Source organism: Gastrolobium bilobum, unplaced genomic scaffold (assembly GCF_033153095.1).
Source record: "Gastrolobium bilobum isolate Gb01-03AN ecotype WA unplaced genomic scaffold, APGP_CSIRO_Gbil_v1 utg4359, whole genome shotgun sequence".
NCBI lineage: Eukaryota > Viridiplantae > Streptophyta > Magnoliopsida > Fabales > Fabaceae > Gastrolobium > Gastrolobium bilobum.
Window position 1 is genome coordinate 130,364 of NW_026895786.1, and position 19,731 is coordinate 150,094.

At 33.6% G+C, this 19,731-nt stretch overlaps 1 protein-coding gene across 1 annotated transcript; it reads right to left on the minus strand.

Moving 5' to 3' along the window:
* Nucleotides 1–9,139: 9,139 nt before the first annotated feature.
* Nucleotides 9,140–12,205, minus strand: LOC133296020 (wall-associated receptor kinase 1-like). The gene is made up of 3 exons (XM_061494970.1): nt 11,338–12,205; nt 10,436–10,618; nt 9,140–10,347 (listed from the first exon to the last, which is right to left on the minus strand). Exons 1-3 carry the CDS (start codon nt 12,203–12,205, stop codon nt 9,140–9,142), a joined length of 2,259 nt encoding a protein of 752 aa, XP_061350954.1.
* Between the last annotated feature and the right edge of the window lie 7,526 nt (nt 12,206–19,731).

The window sequence follows — 19,731 nt, forward strand, 5'->3', positions numbered from 1 at the left end:
GTAATGATGAGATATTTCCTCGCACCTCGCGAAAAGAGCTGTAACCTGCAGAGACATGACACAAGGTATGATGGCGCAATCAGTATTAAAAATGAAGTGACGTGTGACAAGGCGAATTCCGAGCATAAGGACCATTTTAAAGGTCGTAATCTCGGAGTATCTTTGCTTGCTACTCCGAGTCGGGGGCTTAATGTTCCGAGTTTAACCTGTTTTCCCTCTTGGGCTCTACAGATTAGTTTTGTGACTTGCGCAAGTAAATAAAGAAAACCAATAATATTTTAGTTTTTGGTGTACGCAAGCTAATGAAGTTTAACTAGCTGTGTGTTATTTGATGATATTGAAGTGTGTTTTAGCGATGAATTTTATTTTTTGCATTGTTCGTCTCTTTTATGTGAAAATGTGGAGTATGTATGGTTTAAATGGACTTAAGTATGTTTTCGATTTAGAAAATGAAAAGTAATGGTTTGCGGTAGCCTCAAAGTGTGTTTTCATCCATTTTCAACTTATTGAACTCAATCTCATCTTCATAACGCATTTGGCATATTTTATGTTTAGCTACTCCAAACAAATCCTTTATATTTTTTGATATTCGCTATACACATTCATTAAGTTTCATTAAAGGTAAGATGCCACTGTACATAAATACATTTGTCTTGAAATTTTGTTTATTTATCTTACGTAAATAAATATGAACGTTATGCAAGTTAGTTTGTGTCTCCCTGCAAATTCTTATATTCACGATTCTGATCAAATATCTCTTACGATTTTAAAAACACGCAATACATTAAGGGATAATTATATCATAAAAAAAATGCTAGAATGAGGCGCAAAAGCATAATGGTTCAGAAGAAGAATTCTAAGCAATTATGCCAAATCAAGTGACGAAGACTTCTAATTAAAATTTTACCACCGCAACCCCTAAAAAATCATTTTAATGTAATTTAATGTATAGTAAATTTAAAATATTTTTATAGCATTATTCAATTGTATTAAAAAAATTCTGCATTCAATTTTATCTTATACTTAATCAATAAGTCATTGTAAACATTAATAACTTCAAAAATGTCAAGTCATGAAATAACGTAACATATTATTGAATATTACATATTATATCTTTTAATCAGCTATAATTTCTAATAGTATTATATTTTTTTCCTTGCAAAAAAGTATTACATATTATTATTAAGTACTTAATTAAAAGGAATGACCATTGAATGTTTTGCAGTATATCATTATTTTAATGTTATTTAAGATTAGTTATTTCCAACCCAGTGCGTAGTTGGCTTTTCATATTTTGCACCAAATTATTGTTTGTAAAGTTGAAGTATTATTGACAATAAATACGATATAATAAATATATTTTTATATATATGTTAATTTTGTATATAATTATTTATAGTTATACAATTAAGATAATGAATGATCTTTTGATATTACCACATTCAACTTCAACTATTAAGTGGTTGTTAGAATATTAAAAGTTCTAACTCAGATTTTCCCCCTTTTCTGTGTGCAAAATTGTTTTTTGAATGTAAAAGTAGTGATACTTTGATTGCGACTAATCATATTACATCAGTACTCATTATTTGTAATGATATATATACGGCCTACTAGTTAAAGCATCTCATATCTTTGTGGTGGACATTTCGCACCATCATGAGTAAAGAGCAAATAGGGATTGAAGATATTGATACTTGATGATAATGGTTGTTACAAATAGTACCTTTAACATAATCTATAAAAAAGTATTTCAAAGAGTAGTATAATTGATTTGGTTCTGTCTAGAAGGAGATAATTTACTGTTTGGTAAAAGTAAAAACAGAAGAAAAAAAAAGCAAGAGAGTCTTTTTTTTTATTATCTTTATTGTCCTTTCGGTTGTGGTTGGATCTGTTTTCCTTCCTTTTTTTATTATCATGCAGAATCAGTATTTCATGCACAATGAGTACTTCATTAAGGGGGGTGTATTGGATTATGATTTCAAAAGATTTTAATGGATTATTTTTGGACAAAAAAATCTATTGGTATTCAATTAAGATTTTAAAGGATTGAAAAAAAGTCATGTGGTATTCGATTAGGATTTTAAAAGATTATTTTAGAGTCCTTCCAAATCTGTTGGTATTCAATCAAGATTTTAAACAAAGAAAAAATAATCTTGTGGTATTCAAAAATCTTATGATTTTAAAGGATTTTCTACCGGAGTGGATTTTGTAAGACTTTTCAGTGAGAAATATAAATAGGATGTCTCTCTTACAATCTCCTAATAACCCCTAGAATTTCTTGAGATTTCTCTATTACAGTGTCTTTTTCTTCCTTTGGTGGATAGACCCGCTCGACACCGATTACCGCCATTGAAGCTTCGTCAAAGCTCAAAAACAACAGAGTTTTGAGCAATTTTTATCACAAAATAACCCAGAAACAACAACCCAACAAGAAATTCATCTAAAAAACAACAGATTTTGGAGCAATTTTTGAGAATTTTTGAAAGTTTAAAAATGATTTTTCAAGCTATTGGTCATGATTTTTCATGGTACGAAAATGTGTGATTTTTGTATTAAAAACAACATAAAACAGTGGAAATACAACGGGGGAACAAAAACCTCTCAAACCAATTTTCATTTTATATCAATGAAACAAGATCGATTTAAAGAAAGATTGAAACTTTCATAATATGAACACTATGTTTCATAATAAACATTCATGAACGAAATTCGTTTGCTATAGGAAACGATTTCAAACAATTTTTATGTCAATAGATCACAAAAACTTGTTTTTCGTAACCCCAAAGAAATTTAATGTATCTATTGAAAATAATTTGAGAAATTTTCTAAACTTTCATATAATAAAACCCAAAAGTACAGATTCAAATTTTTTTTGAAATACTCTATGAAAACATGCATATGATATATGATTAGAAAATTCTCATTACGTAGAACAAAAATTCCAAGGTTTACAAGATCAATTGCAAAAAATTCCAAACAAAATTTATCATGAATTTTACTAATTGAGAAAATTATATTACGTTTTACTTTTTTTTATTAATATCATTGCATTTCTTGGTTAACTTTTTTATTGACTCTTGTAATTTTGAATTTTTGTTAAAATTTCATATGATTTTTAAAAATCTTATAAATCGATATTGTCCTTTCAAATCTTATAAATCTATTAAAATCCTTTTAAATCCAATCATATGAAATCTTGATTGTAAAAAAGTGTTTTAATAAAATCTTTAAAGTTTCTCCAATTCTGAATAATCTTTTAAAATCTGTAAAAAAAATTATCTCAAAAAAAATCTTTTAAAATCCTAATCCAATACACCCCCTAAGTGCTTTTTTTGTTGTTGTTGTAGAATCAGTATTTTATAATAATTAGGAAATAGATGCATTACACTAACACCATTCATTTGTTTCCCCGCACTAAAGAAAGGAATTAAAATTATTTTTTGTACCTTATGTGATGCAATTGGGTGTTTATACCCTATAAAATTTTATTGATAAAATTTATTTAAAATTTGATTGGTAAAATTTATTTAAAATTTTATTGATAAATTTTATTTTAAATTTAAATTTATTTAAAATTTATTGTATTAACTTTTATGAAACAAATAAATTCACCTCTTTTTTTCTCTGTGCAATGTAAGGGTAATAAAGTAATTTTCTTCCAAAAAGATATGTTATGTGTGTGAATTTCCAACATTTACTCCCGAGGTGGTGTGTATTGGTATGTGTGTTTTTAGGTAGCCTAAGGCTTTGTTTTGGAGTTTGGAGAGGAGGGGAAGGAAGGGGATCCAAGGGGGAGGGAGGGGAAGGAAGGGAAGGAAATTTAAGGGGGCGTTTGGTTGAGGAGAAATATTATGAATGATAGGGAAATGTTATGTATAGGGAAATGGGTGGGAAGTGAGATTGGTAGGAAAATGTAAGAAAAAGTTGTTTGGTTGGAAAAAATTTTACAGGCAAACTTAAGTAACTTTTGTAAAGTCTATGTTTGGCTGTAAGTAACATATAGATGGGAAAATGCGTGCGAGTTTACAAAATTAACCCTGACTTTATAACTAACCTTTCTCAAAGGCTTCCTTACTTTTGATTGGCCGGCACACTATAAAAAAGAGCCATCAAAAGGGAATGTGAGGAAAAAAGAAGACAAACTTATTTGCACACCTGCATATATACACCAATTCTTCACACCTGCTTGTAATATCCGAATTTAATATCCTCTGATCGGTATCTTACACCTGCAAGGTGGCTTTGTTATATGGGCTAATGAACCCTTTGGTCCCTTTTGGGGTTCCCTCAAATTGGTAATTCCAACATTGTCTTCTGGTTTACCTCATTATGTGTCCATATTCATATCCACTTCTGTGCTATCTTTTCTGAATTATTCTGGTTTAGCTATAGTTGGTTACACTGCAGTTGCTATGGGGATTATTTCCCTTTTACCTTTTGTGTTGCTGTCTTTGATTTCATTGCCTAAAATTGATCCCAGTAGATGGCTGAGTTTGGGTCAAGAAGGGGTGAAGAAGGATTGGACTCTGTACTTCAACACCGTATTTTGGAACTTGAACTTTTAGGACACTGCAAGTACTTTAGCTGGAACAAGGGGCACGTTGGTCTTTTTTTGTGTACAGTCAGGGAGCAAATGTGGAGGTATTCCACAATACCACCTTGCAAATGGGTTTCTATGGCTGGCTAAATCAGTACATATACATAGGGAAATAGGAATGCCTTCAATCACAGTTACCTAGCTAAGTGAGAAAACCCAACACACCAAACGTTGCTTTCTTCCTTTCCCATTTGTGATTTATCTATCATTCTGTTCAGATTCCTTCAACCAAACAGCCCCTAAGGGTATTCCCTTCCCTTGTTTGGGAGTTAAAAAAATGGTAAAAGAGAAAAATTGAGAGTTAATGAGATATTTTTACCATTTTATCCTTTTTTAAAATTAATATAATTATTATATTTTACAAATTAAATTAAATTTAAAATTTCTAACAAAATTATTTATGTACTTTTCACAACACCAAAAAAGATCATATTTTCGATGAAATTTCTACGTTGCAAACGATGAAATTTTCATCACAAAATTATTTTTTTAATCGGAATACTTTTCGTCGAGAAGCGAGGGAATTTTTCAACCGATGAAATTTTTTTACAAAATTAAATTTTCTATCGAAACTTTCGACGAATTTTAGTTTCCATCAAAAATTTTGACGAAAATGATTTCCTCCATCAAATGTTTTAAAAGAAAAAAGAATTCTGTCAAAAATTTTGACGGAACGTTTTCTGTTCAAAATTTCGACGTAATAATTTTACGTCGAAACTTTTCAATGGAAATGTATTTCGTCAAAATTTTGGACGGAAATATTTTCGTTAAAAGTTTTGACGTAATTTATATTCTATCAATAATTTTGACTGGATTTGTTTTCGTACATAATTTATGTTAGTGATTTGGCAAAATCTAGTTTCGTCTCTAATTCCGTATTTAGTTTTGACGGAAATTTTTTGATGTATATGATTGTCATCAAAAATTTCATCACTATTTTTGACGAAATATTTTTCGTCAATAAATTCTGTCGGTATTTGAGACTTTTCTTGTAATATTGCATTTAAAAATGATTCACAATTATGTAGTTTTAACATTCTAATGCTAAGGGTAGATAAGTAATTTTTAATATTTTCCCCCTCAAATCCTCCAAATTGGGGGAACTTTAATTTTGAGAAGAAAGAAGGTTTTGGAGAGTTTATTAAAAATCTTCAAATTCTTCCCTTCCTTTTTTTAAACTCACAAACAAGGGAAAGGCTTACTAAAACCCTCCATTTCCTTTCCTTCCCCTCCTAAAATCAACTCCCAAACAAAGCCTTAGTGATCAAGGCCAGGCGCCACATTACAGTTGAGGAATATTCTCATTTTACTTTCCTCGTTACAATTGAGGAATCTAGAAGAACAATTACAATTTTATTAGAAATAGAATAAATACATTTTTGGGTCCATAACAAAAAACACGGCCCCCACTTTAGTTGCTTACAAAAAAAATTTAGTCTCGAGGTCCCTAACAAATTCAAAGTGGACCCATTTAATTGAAATCATGGTCCCTCATAAATTCAAAAAATACGCACATTAGTCCTTCAAAAGGACTAAAATGGGTCCACTTTGAATTTCTTAGAGACCTCGAGACTATTTTTTTGAGGCAATGATGCACTTACAATTGACCCATTATACATGACCCAACCATTGATTCAAGAAGCTCGTAGTCAACTAGAGTTGTGGCCTAATAAGTATGACCCAATTGTTGAAAGAGGCAATGATTTAAGATATAACAAATTTCAATCGAATCGAAGTCCTAGTAAAGCAATAGATGTGATTGTGATTTGTTTGGGAAGAAAAGGAAAGCAACATATTTGGCATAATTTGATATTAAAGATTTGGGATGTATTTTGTTATTTATTTGTAATTTTTATTTATTTTTAGATGTTAATTACTGTTATATTTATTTTAGGAAGTTTTATTATTTTTAGAATTTTAGATTTAGAATTTTGAATCAATTTGTAATTAGTCTATAAAAGGGTGCTTATGACCCTTATTCTAGGAGTTGAATTTTTTTATTTTGTTAAATGAAATTGACAACCGGAGGTTTCCTCTTTTGAGAAAATCCCAACTTTCTGTTTAGCCACTTTTCTATGTGCTTTCGGCATCATTTTATAGACTAATTACAAATTGATTCAAAATTCAAAAATCTAAAATTCTAAAAATAATAAAACTTCCTAAAATAAATATAAAAGTAATTAACATCTAAAAATAAATAAAAAATTACAAATAAATAATTCAAAATACATCCCAAATCTTTAATCTCAAATCACGCTGAATATGTTGCTTTCTTTTTCTTGCCAAACAAATCACAATCACATCTGCTGCTTTATTGGGACTTGGATTCGATTGTAATTTGTTATATTTTAAATCATTGCCTTTTTTAACAATTGAGTCATTCTTATTGGGCCACACTTCTAGTTGATTACGAGCTTCTTGAATCAATGGTTGAGCCATGTACAATAAGTCAACTGTAACTGCACCACACTTTTCGGTGGCTTGTTTTTCCTGTGCTTGCTAATATTCATATTGTTGCTCATTGGACGGTGGCTGAAATTGCTACAGTAAAAGTGCAAAGGAAACACGGTTCCAATTCTCTTATAATTAGAGAATTGTTTCCTTCAATTCAAGGCATCCAAATCCCGAAATCAAGTTCAAGTGTGTTCTCTTTACATGCCCACTTAGAAAATATCAAAGTCATTTTATTATCAATTTATTTCTAAATTATACTTACTAGTTTAGTATTTCTTTTTTTTTACAAATATTAAAATATAATTTACTTTTTTGTCTTTTCATTTAATACATTTTAGTTCAAGCAATTAAAAAAATGTTAGGAAAATTTGTTAGTAGATGTAACAATTCTTTTTTTTTACTATAACTTGCCTTTAAAATTTAACATACATCTTATACCAATATTGTTTGTGAAAGCAATTTTATATAGATATAGATTTTAAAATTAATAAGGAAAATATTTTTCCTTTAAGGACAAAATTTTGTGTAGTGAAACTACATTTTTTTTATTATAATAGTGTTTACTATAATATTCAACCAATTATTTTTTATTCATCAAAATTTACATTTTATTTACTTTCCAATTGATTAAATATTACGTTAAAACACTTTTTTCGCTTTATTGATCATTTGACTAATCCGTGTCTAGCCAAATAGGATCACATGAGTGGTATAGAGCATAGACGAGAGGAACATAGAATAAATATGTATATTGAATTGATTAAGGAGAGTACAATATATAAAGAAACACTGATGGACTTAACCCATACCTAACCTAAATCCTAATGAAATAAGGAAATATGTCTTTACATATAATAAAGATATCCTAAAGATATTCTTTCCAAAGATATTCTAAAGATATTCTTTCCAACGTAATGAAATAAGGAAAATAGTTCTAAAAGATTGTTTAGAATATCCTAAATTCTTGTAAGATATAATCTTAATATAATATGATATTTTGTAGATATTTTTTTTTTCTTTTTAGCCTAATTCAATCCCAAAAATATAATGTAATGTAATTGTGACAAAAATTGTTGTTCAATCCCATATGTTTTTATTTGTATTATTTAAAAGTAAGTAATGTAATAAAAAATAATATAAAAAGCGATTGATTTAAGTTACGTAGAGTCATGGTCAAATTAAAGGTGTGACAGTTTACCAAATAAAAAATAAAAAAATTTAAAGTTGTAACAAGATAGGATACCCAAAAAAAAAAAAAGGTGCACCACGACGAAAGGTGAAGCTACAGTTTCAATGTTCTACAACCGTTTTTGAAGTGCAATTGCTGCTGAATAGGTTTTCAACCGGTTTAATAAAAAATATCACTTGCTCACAAAAAAAAAAAAAAATCACTTTGTCCGCATACCGCCATACCCAATACTTTGCTATTTGGGTACCTTCTATATATCCTTTTTTTTTCTTACCTTTTATATCAAATTAAATGTTTTTTTAATAAACATTTAGTTTATCATGTTTTTAGAGCTAATATCACATAAATTACATAATCAAAAGCATGAATTCTTAGATTTTATAGTGAAAAAGCATGAAAATTGAAATTTAATCTCACATATCTATTTCTTATTGATTTTGAAGGTGAATTATATGAATTTGAGCAAGAATGAAATAAAGGACTTTGGAGTAGAAAATGAAAAATCAAAGAAGTCGCACCTAAGAAGCAAAGTCAACATTAAAGGACGCGCTATTTACATGAAAAATACGAAAGAAAGCTTTGGTAGAGCGTTATAACGCACTGTCATGCCATACAAATGAAAACGACCATGGTCATGATGAACAAGCGTCTCGTGGCTAAAATTTGGTTTTACTCAATTTTTATACAGAAACAGCTATTCAGAGGAAAAAAATGAACAAATAAAAATGTATGCGGAAATTTTATAGATGATTAAAACACAAATATACAAGAAACTAAAGGAAACATCAAGTTCATTAATGCATCAAAGCATATTCATATGTGTTATGAAAGTTTCGGATCAGGTTCCGAGTAAGGACAGACTTGGTAATCACTATGATTTCATAATCTTTACCACCTAATTATCTTCCGCCACTCAATATCATGGAAACCTGGTTTAAGCTATACATCCCAGAATTTACACCACTTGAACCAACTCCAGCTTCGATGTCAACATTGTGAGGAAACAAATCATCATTGAGAAAGTGCCCTGTCTCATCTGAAGACATTTCGACACTTTCCTGTCTGTTCTTTATCATTAATATTCTCAGTCCTTCAAGTTCCATTGCCACTTCCTTCATGGTAGGCCTTTTCTTACCCTTCTCACTTAAACAACGTTTTGTGATATTGGCAACTTCCAATACTTGCTCAAGCTCAAGAATATTTGCCTCATTTTTTATTTTGTTATCCACAATTGCGAGTAACCTTCCATCATTCATTGAAGAAACAAAGTACATTGCTAGATTTGTATCACTCTTAGGCCTGCTGAAAGAAAGTGCCTTCTTACCTGTGACTAGCTCTGCTAGAACAACCCCAAAGCTATAAACGTCGCTCTTCACAGTTAATTTGCCCGTATTGACATATTCAGGGTCAACATACCCTAGAGTCCCTTGCACAAAAGTGGTTAACTCAGTTTGATCAAGAGGAATAAACCTTGAAGCTCCAAAATCCGAAACCTTTGCAGTGAGATCAGAATCTAGTAGTATATTAGAAGTTTTCACATCTCTGTGTATGATTGGTGTTGAAGCAGCAGAATGCAAGTATGCAAGGGCTCCAGCAGTTTCTGTTGCTATTCTCAATCGTGTTTCCCATGAGAGTCTTATAAAAGATTGGGTTTGATCATGAAGATGCTGAGAAATGGTACCATTAGGAATGAATTCATAGACAAGCGAGGGAAGTTCTGTCTCTAAACAACACCCCAAGAGCTTTACCACGTTCCTATGGTTGATTTGGGAAAGCACATATACCTCATTGATGAACTGCTCAATCTGGATTGGGTTATTGATTTTGGACCTTTTTATAGCTACCATTCTGTTATCAAGTAATTCTCCTTTGTAAACTTTTCCATAATACCCTTGGCCAAGGACCCTTCGTTCATCAAAGTTGTTGGTGGCCTCCTTGAGTTCCTCCTCACTAAACACTCTCGCTGTTTCACTTGATCCTCCATGCTTAGCTAACAGTTGTTGTAACAATATGCCACCATTTTGTGCAAAAATTTTCTCTTTACGTTTGAAGAGCTTTCTGTTCTTCATCCACCAATACACACAAATTACGATTATAATCACTACACCTGCCAACGAAAAAACAAAGGATCATTTTTGACAATATTCATCGTAATAGTACAAAGTGCTGTACGGTTCCAGTGGTATTATACTCACCCAATGCAATTATCAGACTGATAAATGTCCTTGAATTAGTACTTGATTTGAGAAGGCAACCGGTTCCATCAATTTTCCCATCTCCTTTGTGTCCTTTGGGGCACGAACAATAGTAGCCCCCGCGGAAGTTGTGGCATATTGCTCCATCAATGCAATTGTTGGATTCCAAGCATTTATTAGTTTCTTCAAGACAATATAAAAGTGAGTTTTCCATAGTCCATATACTATGGTTTGAAATCAAGTCATGCATTTATTATCATATCACTCGCACTCATGAAATCAAATCATTGCACTTTCAAGAGCCAATAATTGACAAGATAATCGTCATTAACATCAATATCACCTTTATTCCAAACTAGTTGAGTCAGTAAATCATGTTGATATGTATGTATGGAAAAATTATTTTTTAACTGAGAAAATTCCCAAAACAGAGAGAGTTTATAAACAAAAGGAATAACAGAAATTCTTAACCAACTATAACTTATAACCCTAATAGGATTCTGTAATATTTAATGGCCAATCAATAGTATATCAAGCCAAGACAGAGAGATTCCTAAATATAACCATCATTAATATTATTATTTTGCTGTTTACCATTAAACATATATCTCCACAATAATGTGAATTTGAATTACTGAATTACCATTGTCTCTCACCCGTATGTAAGAACATTAAAATGCTAACCTTAGGTTAGGCTATAAAGCTCCCCTTTGCATATATAGGGAAGCATTACCTTTGTTGCAATTGCAAAAGGCCCAATACAAGAATCTAACATGTGATCTATCATTGTCACGAAACCTTAAACCCTAAACATGAGTATACCTTTTACATTGTGTTGCTTAAAAATATTTGGTAAAAGGTTAGCGAAATCACATGAAGAAATTTGAAGTAATTAATAATACCTTCACAGCCATCAAGAAGGTAAGGGTTTCCCTGAAAACCATCAGAGCAGTGGCAACGGTAGCCAGGTCCATTCTTTGAATTGGAGCAGTAACTGTTTTCTGCGATACACGCATAGCTAGAAAGGTTTTTCTTTGCTTCCTCGCATGTTTGTTTCCCCACTGACCAATCCACCACCACAGGAAACATTGTCCTCTGCAAGTTTACAATATCTGTGGACACGAAGTTGTAAGCTCCTTCTTCAACCAAAAACGCATAACCACATGTATTGAAGTCGTGTACAGTAGTGTGTCTTTTTTGTGAGCTTGAAGATTCAAAAACGACAGTGGATAGTCCCTCGGGGATAGAAGCCTCGCAACAACCAGTGCCAGTGCAAGTACCATTAGCTACGATCTCAACAAGACTGTTGCAAAAAGACTCGCATCCTGTGTTGTAGTCTTTCTGTGAACCATGGCCAGTTATTAGTCCAAGCGTGTCACAACCAATGGCAGTTAATTTGTTTCGGGTTGATGAGAGGTGAAAGTGACTCAACTTGAGGCCACTGGTTTCCGAAATTGTAGGTTCTCCGCTATCATTGTAGCAATCTTTAGCTGATTGCAATGAGATACGCAATTCACCATCGAGTGAGATGTTTAGCACTGTTGTTTTTCCACCTTGCAAGAATGGGGTGGGTGGTGAACCTGAAGTTTGGTTGCATGTGATGAGGAATGGGGTGTCAAGGTAACAACCCTCGGTTGTACCAAATGGGTAGGGAATTTCAAGGGAACCACATTTTCTTGTGCAGTTTGGAAGGGGTTGTGCTGCTGTTTCTACTGCCAAAAGCATTGCCAGAAGCAGCAGAAGGAGATGCTGCGTTGACTGCATAGCCATCACTTTGCTGTTTGGGTACCTCTCTTCTATGTGTATATTTTTTTCTTCTGCTTTTGTACCTTTGAGAAGAAGAGTATGATGGAATTTATTTTTTGTTGGAAATTACAGGGTTTTTGGTATAAGTGAGGGAGAAAAACAGAGAAGATTGATTAATATTATATGTTGGCGTGATACCACTGTGTTATGGACCATATAAGGGGCCCATTAAGTAATAAGTCAAATCCAAGATATGGATTGATATTAATAAGGAATAGATATCCATCAAAGATACTAATCCTAATACGAGAGTATGGCAAGCGGGCCTGGACCCTCACCAGAGACACCAAAGACCCATCCACAGTGTGATTTTGAGGTAACACAAGATACAAAGTACTAATTCCTAAAATATAATGAAATAATGAAAATAATTCTAAAAGATTGTTTAGAATATTCTAAATTCTTGTAAGATATAATCTTAATATTATATATCCTTATATATATCTTTTTTTTCTTGGCTTTTATAACCGTTGGAAGAAGAGTGTGAGGATTTTAGACATTGTTGTTAAAATCTCGATTTATCATTACGATTTTACGTTTTTATGATTTTTTTCATCAAAATAATTTTACTAATATTCCAAACGCTTTCAAGTTTTTACGATTTTTTTATATTATGATTTTACGTTTTACGATTTTTTTAATTCCTTTCCAATTTTACTTAAGATCTCGATTTTAACAACATTGATTTTAGGTACAAAGGAAGGAGGGAAAAAGGAGAAGATTGATCAATATTGATATGATATAACGCGATTTAATGCAATAAAAAAGCATTAATTTTTGTTTATATTAAAGATCAAAGGAAATAAATTATGAAATATAAGGAAATAAGAAAAATATTTTTGTAAATCATGAAATATTTGGAAATAAGGAAATTAATCCTAAAAGATTGTTTAGAATACGTATCTAACCTATCTTATTTGCGGAAATATTTATTATGCTCCAGGATCACCCAATGATTTGGTGCTCCCTCTCACAGCACTAATTTTTTCTTTCCCTTTTTACTCCTGCTATTTTTTTTTCCAATTTTACCCTCTCATTTACACCAAGGGACCACCTAAAAAATGATGGTCTCGGTCCGCTATAAATTCTCTCCTTATTTGCAGTGAAAAATAGATATAATAAAACAGTGCGTCTAATTTAATTAATTTTTTGACAGAATTTAAAATGGAATGATTTTGGATGGAAAATTCCATTTATGGTCGATAGTCCATTACGACAAAGATCCGTTAAAACGTTCGACAATATTTTTGACGGACATTTTTTGTTCGAAAAAATATGTCGAAAATCAAGAGTTTTTTTCAAGTAGTATATCCTAAACTCTTTTAACATACAATTTTAATATTATATGATATTTTTTACATAATTTAATTCATTCTCACAATTACCACGTCCCATAATTGGATAATAGTTTACAATTTAATCTAGTATTTATTATTATTATTATTATTATTATTATTATTATTAAAAACTAAGTAATATATGAATAATCTATCCCATAAAAATAAAATTAAAAAAATCGATTTAAGGCACGTAGAATCATGGTCAAAACCCAAAAGGTGAAACAACATCAAAGGTGAAGGCCTGAAGCTAAAGTTGCAATGGTCTATATACAACCGTTTCTGAAGTGAAACTGCCATGGAATAGGTTTTGAACTCATTTAATAAGGAGTTATATTTATCTTATGTAATAGAAAAATAGATATCTCATGTTATAAAAATAAAATTATAAGTGGAACTCATGTGTAAGAGAAGAGAGAAAAAATAAATGTGAGACCCACCTTTATTTTATGTGTGTAAGAAACTTATTTATTTTATGCAACATAAGAGAAATATAACCCTTTTAATAAAGGGTTCGCTTTTTCTACAGTCAATGTAGATAACTTATCTACAGTGAGCCCAAAATGATGTCGTTTTGAGGCAGAAATCAAGGTATTTTAGTAATTATAATTTATTTCAAGTTATAATAGTCTTTTTCTTGTTATCAAAAAAAAAATAGTCTTTTTCTTTATAATTTTTTAATTTTTCAACCCAAAACGACGTTGTTTTGGGAGCGAATGTAGATAACTTATCTACATTCAATTTAGAAACATTAAAGCCTTTAATAAAAGGGTTTAAGTCTCTCATTTCACACAAGAGGGTTTTTGTCTCCTGCTGATACATCGAAAATTGGGTTGTTCTTTTTTTTGTTAAAGATGGTACACCACCGTAAATCAGGGCAAGCTCTCAAAGATACCCAGTCAAAACGACAACTTTCTTTGTCAACGGCATTATGGAACAACGCAAAAAGACAGAAGAGACACGACAAGAATATGCCCAACTCATGAGCCCGACAGAGCAGTTCGAATACTTGAAGAAAACACCACCTATTGGGATGGAGTTGTGAAGGTGCCACATCAAGATAATGAAGGACATCTCTCTGGAAAGCGGAGAAAGGATGTCGGACTCCCAAGTCTTGGAATAAACATTTATATATATAAAAGGAAGCCTTATCACCTTGGCTGGAAGGTAAGCATATCCTTTCATCTTCTCTGGGGACTTCAACCTGGAAAGAGTTATTGGTAGGGTCATCAGAGAGACGCAAAGAGTTCAATGCTGATTGGAGTGAAGCAGGACCATTTTCGTAAGATGAACGAAGCCCCAAAGCTTCTTTATCTACTCACTCTAGGCCCATAAGATTTGACGAACGAGCGAAACGAGAAGCGAGCGATAAGGACAGTTTCTCCCATATGCCTTGAAGAAAAGGCACGATTAAACTTCAAGTCGGAAGATGGATAAAAAGATAATGTAGAGTCGGGGGTCAATAAAGGGCCCATAGAAACCCTAATACTCCCAAAACACGGTAAAAGGGAAATTGAGGCTCTGAAATTATGGCTTTAACCTCTATCACATAACCTAAACTCTATTTTCATCGTGTCAAAGAAACTTAATCATTCAATAAAATCTCTTTCACTCAAGGTACCTCTTACTTGACGATGGTTATACATGAGGTTATTATTAACAGTCAGAAAGATACGAAAGACTGATACCAAAAATGTCGAAACAAAAAAAATGAACACAAAGATAGAATGTTACTTGGAAGTGTAGGTGGAAGATCTTATGTGTAACATCCCGGGCGCTGATGAGGGCGGGGAGTGATCGCCGGTGCGAAAGGGCATGGACAAGGAGCGGCTCATGGCAGGCTTCCAGCGATGAGGGTACATGAATGAATTGAATCAACACCTGAAAGATAAGGATTCCAGAGACTGTGCTGGTATGGGATGGAACAGTTGGGAATAGCTTATTAGAATTAATTGGTACTATCTATATTAACAAGATGCATCTACTTTTCGGTAGCCCGAAATGGAAGACCTCCATAGCTAAGCGTGCTTGACTTGGGACAATTCTGGGATGGTTGACCTCCTGGAAAGTTTTTCCCGGGAAGTGTGCGAGTGAGGGCAAAGCACGCTGAAAAGCTTCGTGTTAGTGTGTGGGGACAATCGTTGATCCTTCTAAGTTGCCAGGCATTACAAGTGGTATCAAAGCAGGGCCTCTCTTCCAGTACGGTGTGGTTCGAGGACGAACTAGGCGGAAGCTGGTGGGCAAGTAACATCTCGGGCGCTGACGAGGGCGGGGAGTGATCGCCAGTGCAAAAGGGCATGGACAAGGAGCGGCTCTTGTCAGGCTTCCAGCGACGGGGGTACATGAATGAATTGAATCAACACCCGAAAGAGAGGGATTCCAAAGACTGTGCTGGTATGGGACGGTAGAGTTGGGAATAACTTATGAGAATTAATTGGTACTACCTATACTAACAAGATGCATATACTTTTCGGTAGTCCGGAACGGATGAACTCCATAGTTAAGCGTGCTTGACTTGGGGCAATTCTAGGATGGGTGACCTCCTGGGAAGTGTGCGAGTGAGGACAAAGCAAGCTGAAAAGTCTCGTGTTAGTGTTTGGGGACGGTCGTTGATCCTTGCAAGTTGTCAGGTGATGTGCCTCTGGCATATGATGTTTTCCAAGCCAAAAATAATAAGAATTTAATCATAAAAGAACATTTTCTGTATATTAATTGCTTTTATTATTTAGTTTTTCCATTTCAGTTTATTTCTCATATTTTTTTATAATTTTTACAGGTTAAAAAAAGAAGAAATAGGAAATTGCGAAAAATTGAAAAAGGAAAGTGGCGCTACTCGCGCCAGTTTGGCGTTGTTGCAGCACCGACTTCAGCAAAGCAGTACAAAGAGCAGGTAGTTGGCGCGGGTGCAGCGTGGAAGCAATTTCGAACTACTGTCGAAATTGTGGTGCTACTGTAAAATTGTGGTGCTACTGTCGCACCAATTTGGCGCTAACCGCGCGGACTTCAGCGTGGAAGCAATTTCGAACTTAAAAGGACGCTGCGAGGGTTCAATTGGGAGATTCTTTTGGACGACGGAGCAAAACAAGGATTCCAGAAAGAGGAGAAGAGCAGAGGATCATTCTTCGTTCCTCATAGTAATTTTATTTTGAATTCTATTTTATAATTCAGCCATGTCTATGGTTGGCTAATTCCTTTATTGTAGTTGGGGTCACAAATCCTATGTGAACCCTTTTTACACTGTATTGATTATTTTCGCTCGTTTATTTTAATATATTTTACTTTTACCTTGTGCGTATTGATATTATTTCTGTTAGACTTGATCAACCTAATAGGAGATAATAATTTGAGAATTAGGATTCACAATAGGAATATTGGGGTTTTGATTTTGAAAGGGGGTAAAGTAACAATTTATGCATGCTCTAGGGATAGACTTGTGTAGATTGCAGACATTTAAATTATCGTGTTTAATGCTTAATTGCATGCAAAATTGCTAAGGAATTAGGATTGCAATTGAATTAAAGGGTTAGATTGCCAAGGGATTGGGATTTAACAAATTATTTTAGATGATAATTTGACTGAGTTATTAAATTGAATGAACATTGTCAATCAATCCAAAGTTTAAAGCGGGAATCATATGGTGCGTGTACCTTAGCTGCAATGCTTTTTATTATTCTCTCAAAAATCCAAACTTTACCATTACTTATTAAATTGAAAATTATAAATTTTAATATTTGTGTTTATTTTACCATTAATTCATTATTTTCCAAAACAACCAAATTTTCCAACTTAAGGGGACTCGTTATTGTGGTACTTGATTTACAATCCCTGTGGAGACGATACTTTACTTACTCATTATATTACTTGTGCGATCGGTATACTTGCCGGTGAGCATCAAGTTTTTGGCGCCGTTGCCGGGGATTGTTAATTCCAATATTATAAATAACTGTTGATCTTTGATATTGGATTTTTATTTTTATTCTTAGTTTATCTTGTTCTATCTTGTTCTGTGTTTTGCAGGTGCTACTAACCATTTTTTTCTGAGTTTATGCAAGGTAGACTTGCTCCTACAGACTTAGTGATTGATCCTGAAATTGCAAGGACTTAGAGGAGACTGAGGAAAGTTCCCAAGCAGATAATTTGGGAAGAATTCAAGAGCGTACCTGTACAACCAATACAAGAGATGGCGGGTAACAACAATGCAAATAACCCACCTCCACGATTGTTGGACACCATTCTGACTCCGGTGTTCAATAGGCCAAATTCAAGTATACTCAGGCCAGCGGTGGAAGCAAACAATTTTGAGCTGAAACCAGCTCTAATTACTTTGGTGGAGAGGGCTCAGTTTTCTGGGGCTGAGGACGAAGACCCTCATGAGTTCTTAGATCGATTTCTGATGATCTGTGATACTACTGAGCACAATTGAGTGTCTGCCGATGCTATCAGGCTCCGATTGTTCCCTTTTGCTGTTAAGGGAAAGGCTCTCAGATGGGTGGAAAGGCAGCCGGCTAACAGTATCATGACATGGGAATACTTTTCAACAAAATTCTTTGCCGAGTTCTTTTCTATTGAGAAGTACAACCAGCTGGTGAATGAGATCACCAACTTCTGCCAGCTTGAAGGAGAATCGTTGTGTGCAACTTGGTATAGATTCCAGGAACTTATCAGAAAATGTCCGCACTATGAGGGAGACGATGATAGAAAGGCGGCGATCTTCTTTAATGGCATCTCTCCTGAAACAAGGTTGGTGCTTAATAGTGCAGCGAGAGGCTCTATTCGGCAGAGTACATCTGAGCAAGCTCTTGATTTAATAAAGAAATTGGCCAGAAATGAGAATGAGAGCTTACCGGTTCGAGCAAGAAGATGAGTAATAAAGTTGGAGAGCAATGATGCTATGCTTGCTGAACAAAAGCTGTTGTCCAAGAAGTTTGATAGCCTGAATGAAAAGTTTGATAAACTGCAAGTGTCCAAGGTTCAATCAACTTCTGTGGTTTGTGAATATTATAGAGAAGCTCATGAGTCTAATGAGTGCCCGACTCTAAGGGATGCTAATCCACAGCAGGTGCAAGTGAATGGGGTTTGGTATGAACAGAAGCCCCAACAAAATTTTCAAAGAAACCAGAACTTTGCATCTGGGAGTAATTTTCAGAGGAGGGGTCAAGGAAGTGGTCTTGACTATAGTTCCAACAACTATCTGCAACCTCCTCCTATTTGTAACACCCGTATATATCCGGTAATGTTATCATACTATCGTATTAAGCAGCGCTTAATTAAAAATGCGGAATATCTTTTTCTTTTCAATTATGATGTCATTATCATTACCAACTTGCTTATTAATCAATTAATAAAACATCGCCTGTATGTAATTGCAATAAAACAACTAACTGAAATACCTCATAATCATAGATAATAAAAGTGTGGCTCTAGTCACGGAACTACAACAACGTAGACCGGACCATCTAACAGTTTACACAACTCCAATCTAAAGGTACTAACATAAAGTGTCATGGACAATCCCCATGCTCACTCAAATAAGGCAACACGCCCAACATCAGTCTCAACAAAAACATTAGCATAAATAGCGGAAAACATAAACAGCATCCATATCATCAACTAAGCTCTGGCCTCCTGCCGCCAGAGGCATCAGTCACCAAACTACCGGAACCTGAAATAAGCATTCCTCAAACGTGGGGTGAGATCTCTAAACAAGAAATCTCAGTAAGACAAGGGGTCCTCAAGGATCTTCCACCCCAAGCTCACTTACATGTGCAATATAAGTTCAAAAGCAGATATCATCATCAGTTCTAAAATAGTGCAATGCAGCAGATAATCATGTCATGTGTGTCAATTCTATTCTACTGGCCAGAGAAATGCATGATTTATATACGTCTAATACACACAAATAGTGCAAGACGCTACTTGCATCCACCCCGGATCACCGTCTTGTATGACGCTACATACGCAGGTTTACCGTCAAGATGGAACAACACATGCATATTAAAAGCCATTACACATAAAGCTCAACAGCATTTCAAATATTCAAAGCATGTAACACAGCATGCATACAACCACACCCCCATGGGACATGGTGGAACCACAACATGGCTAAACCGAGGACACGAAAGCTTACCTTGCAAGCTAACACCCACGCCAAGA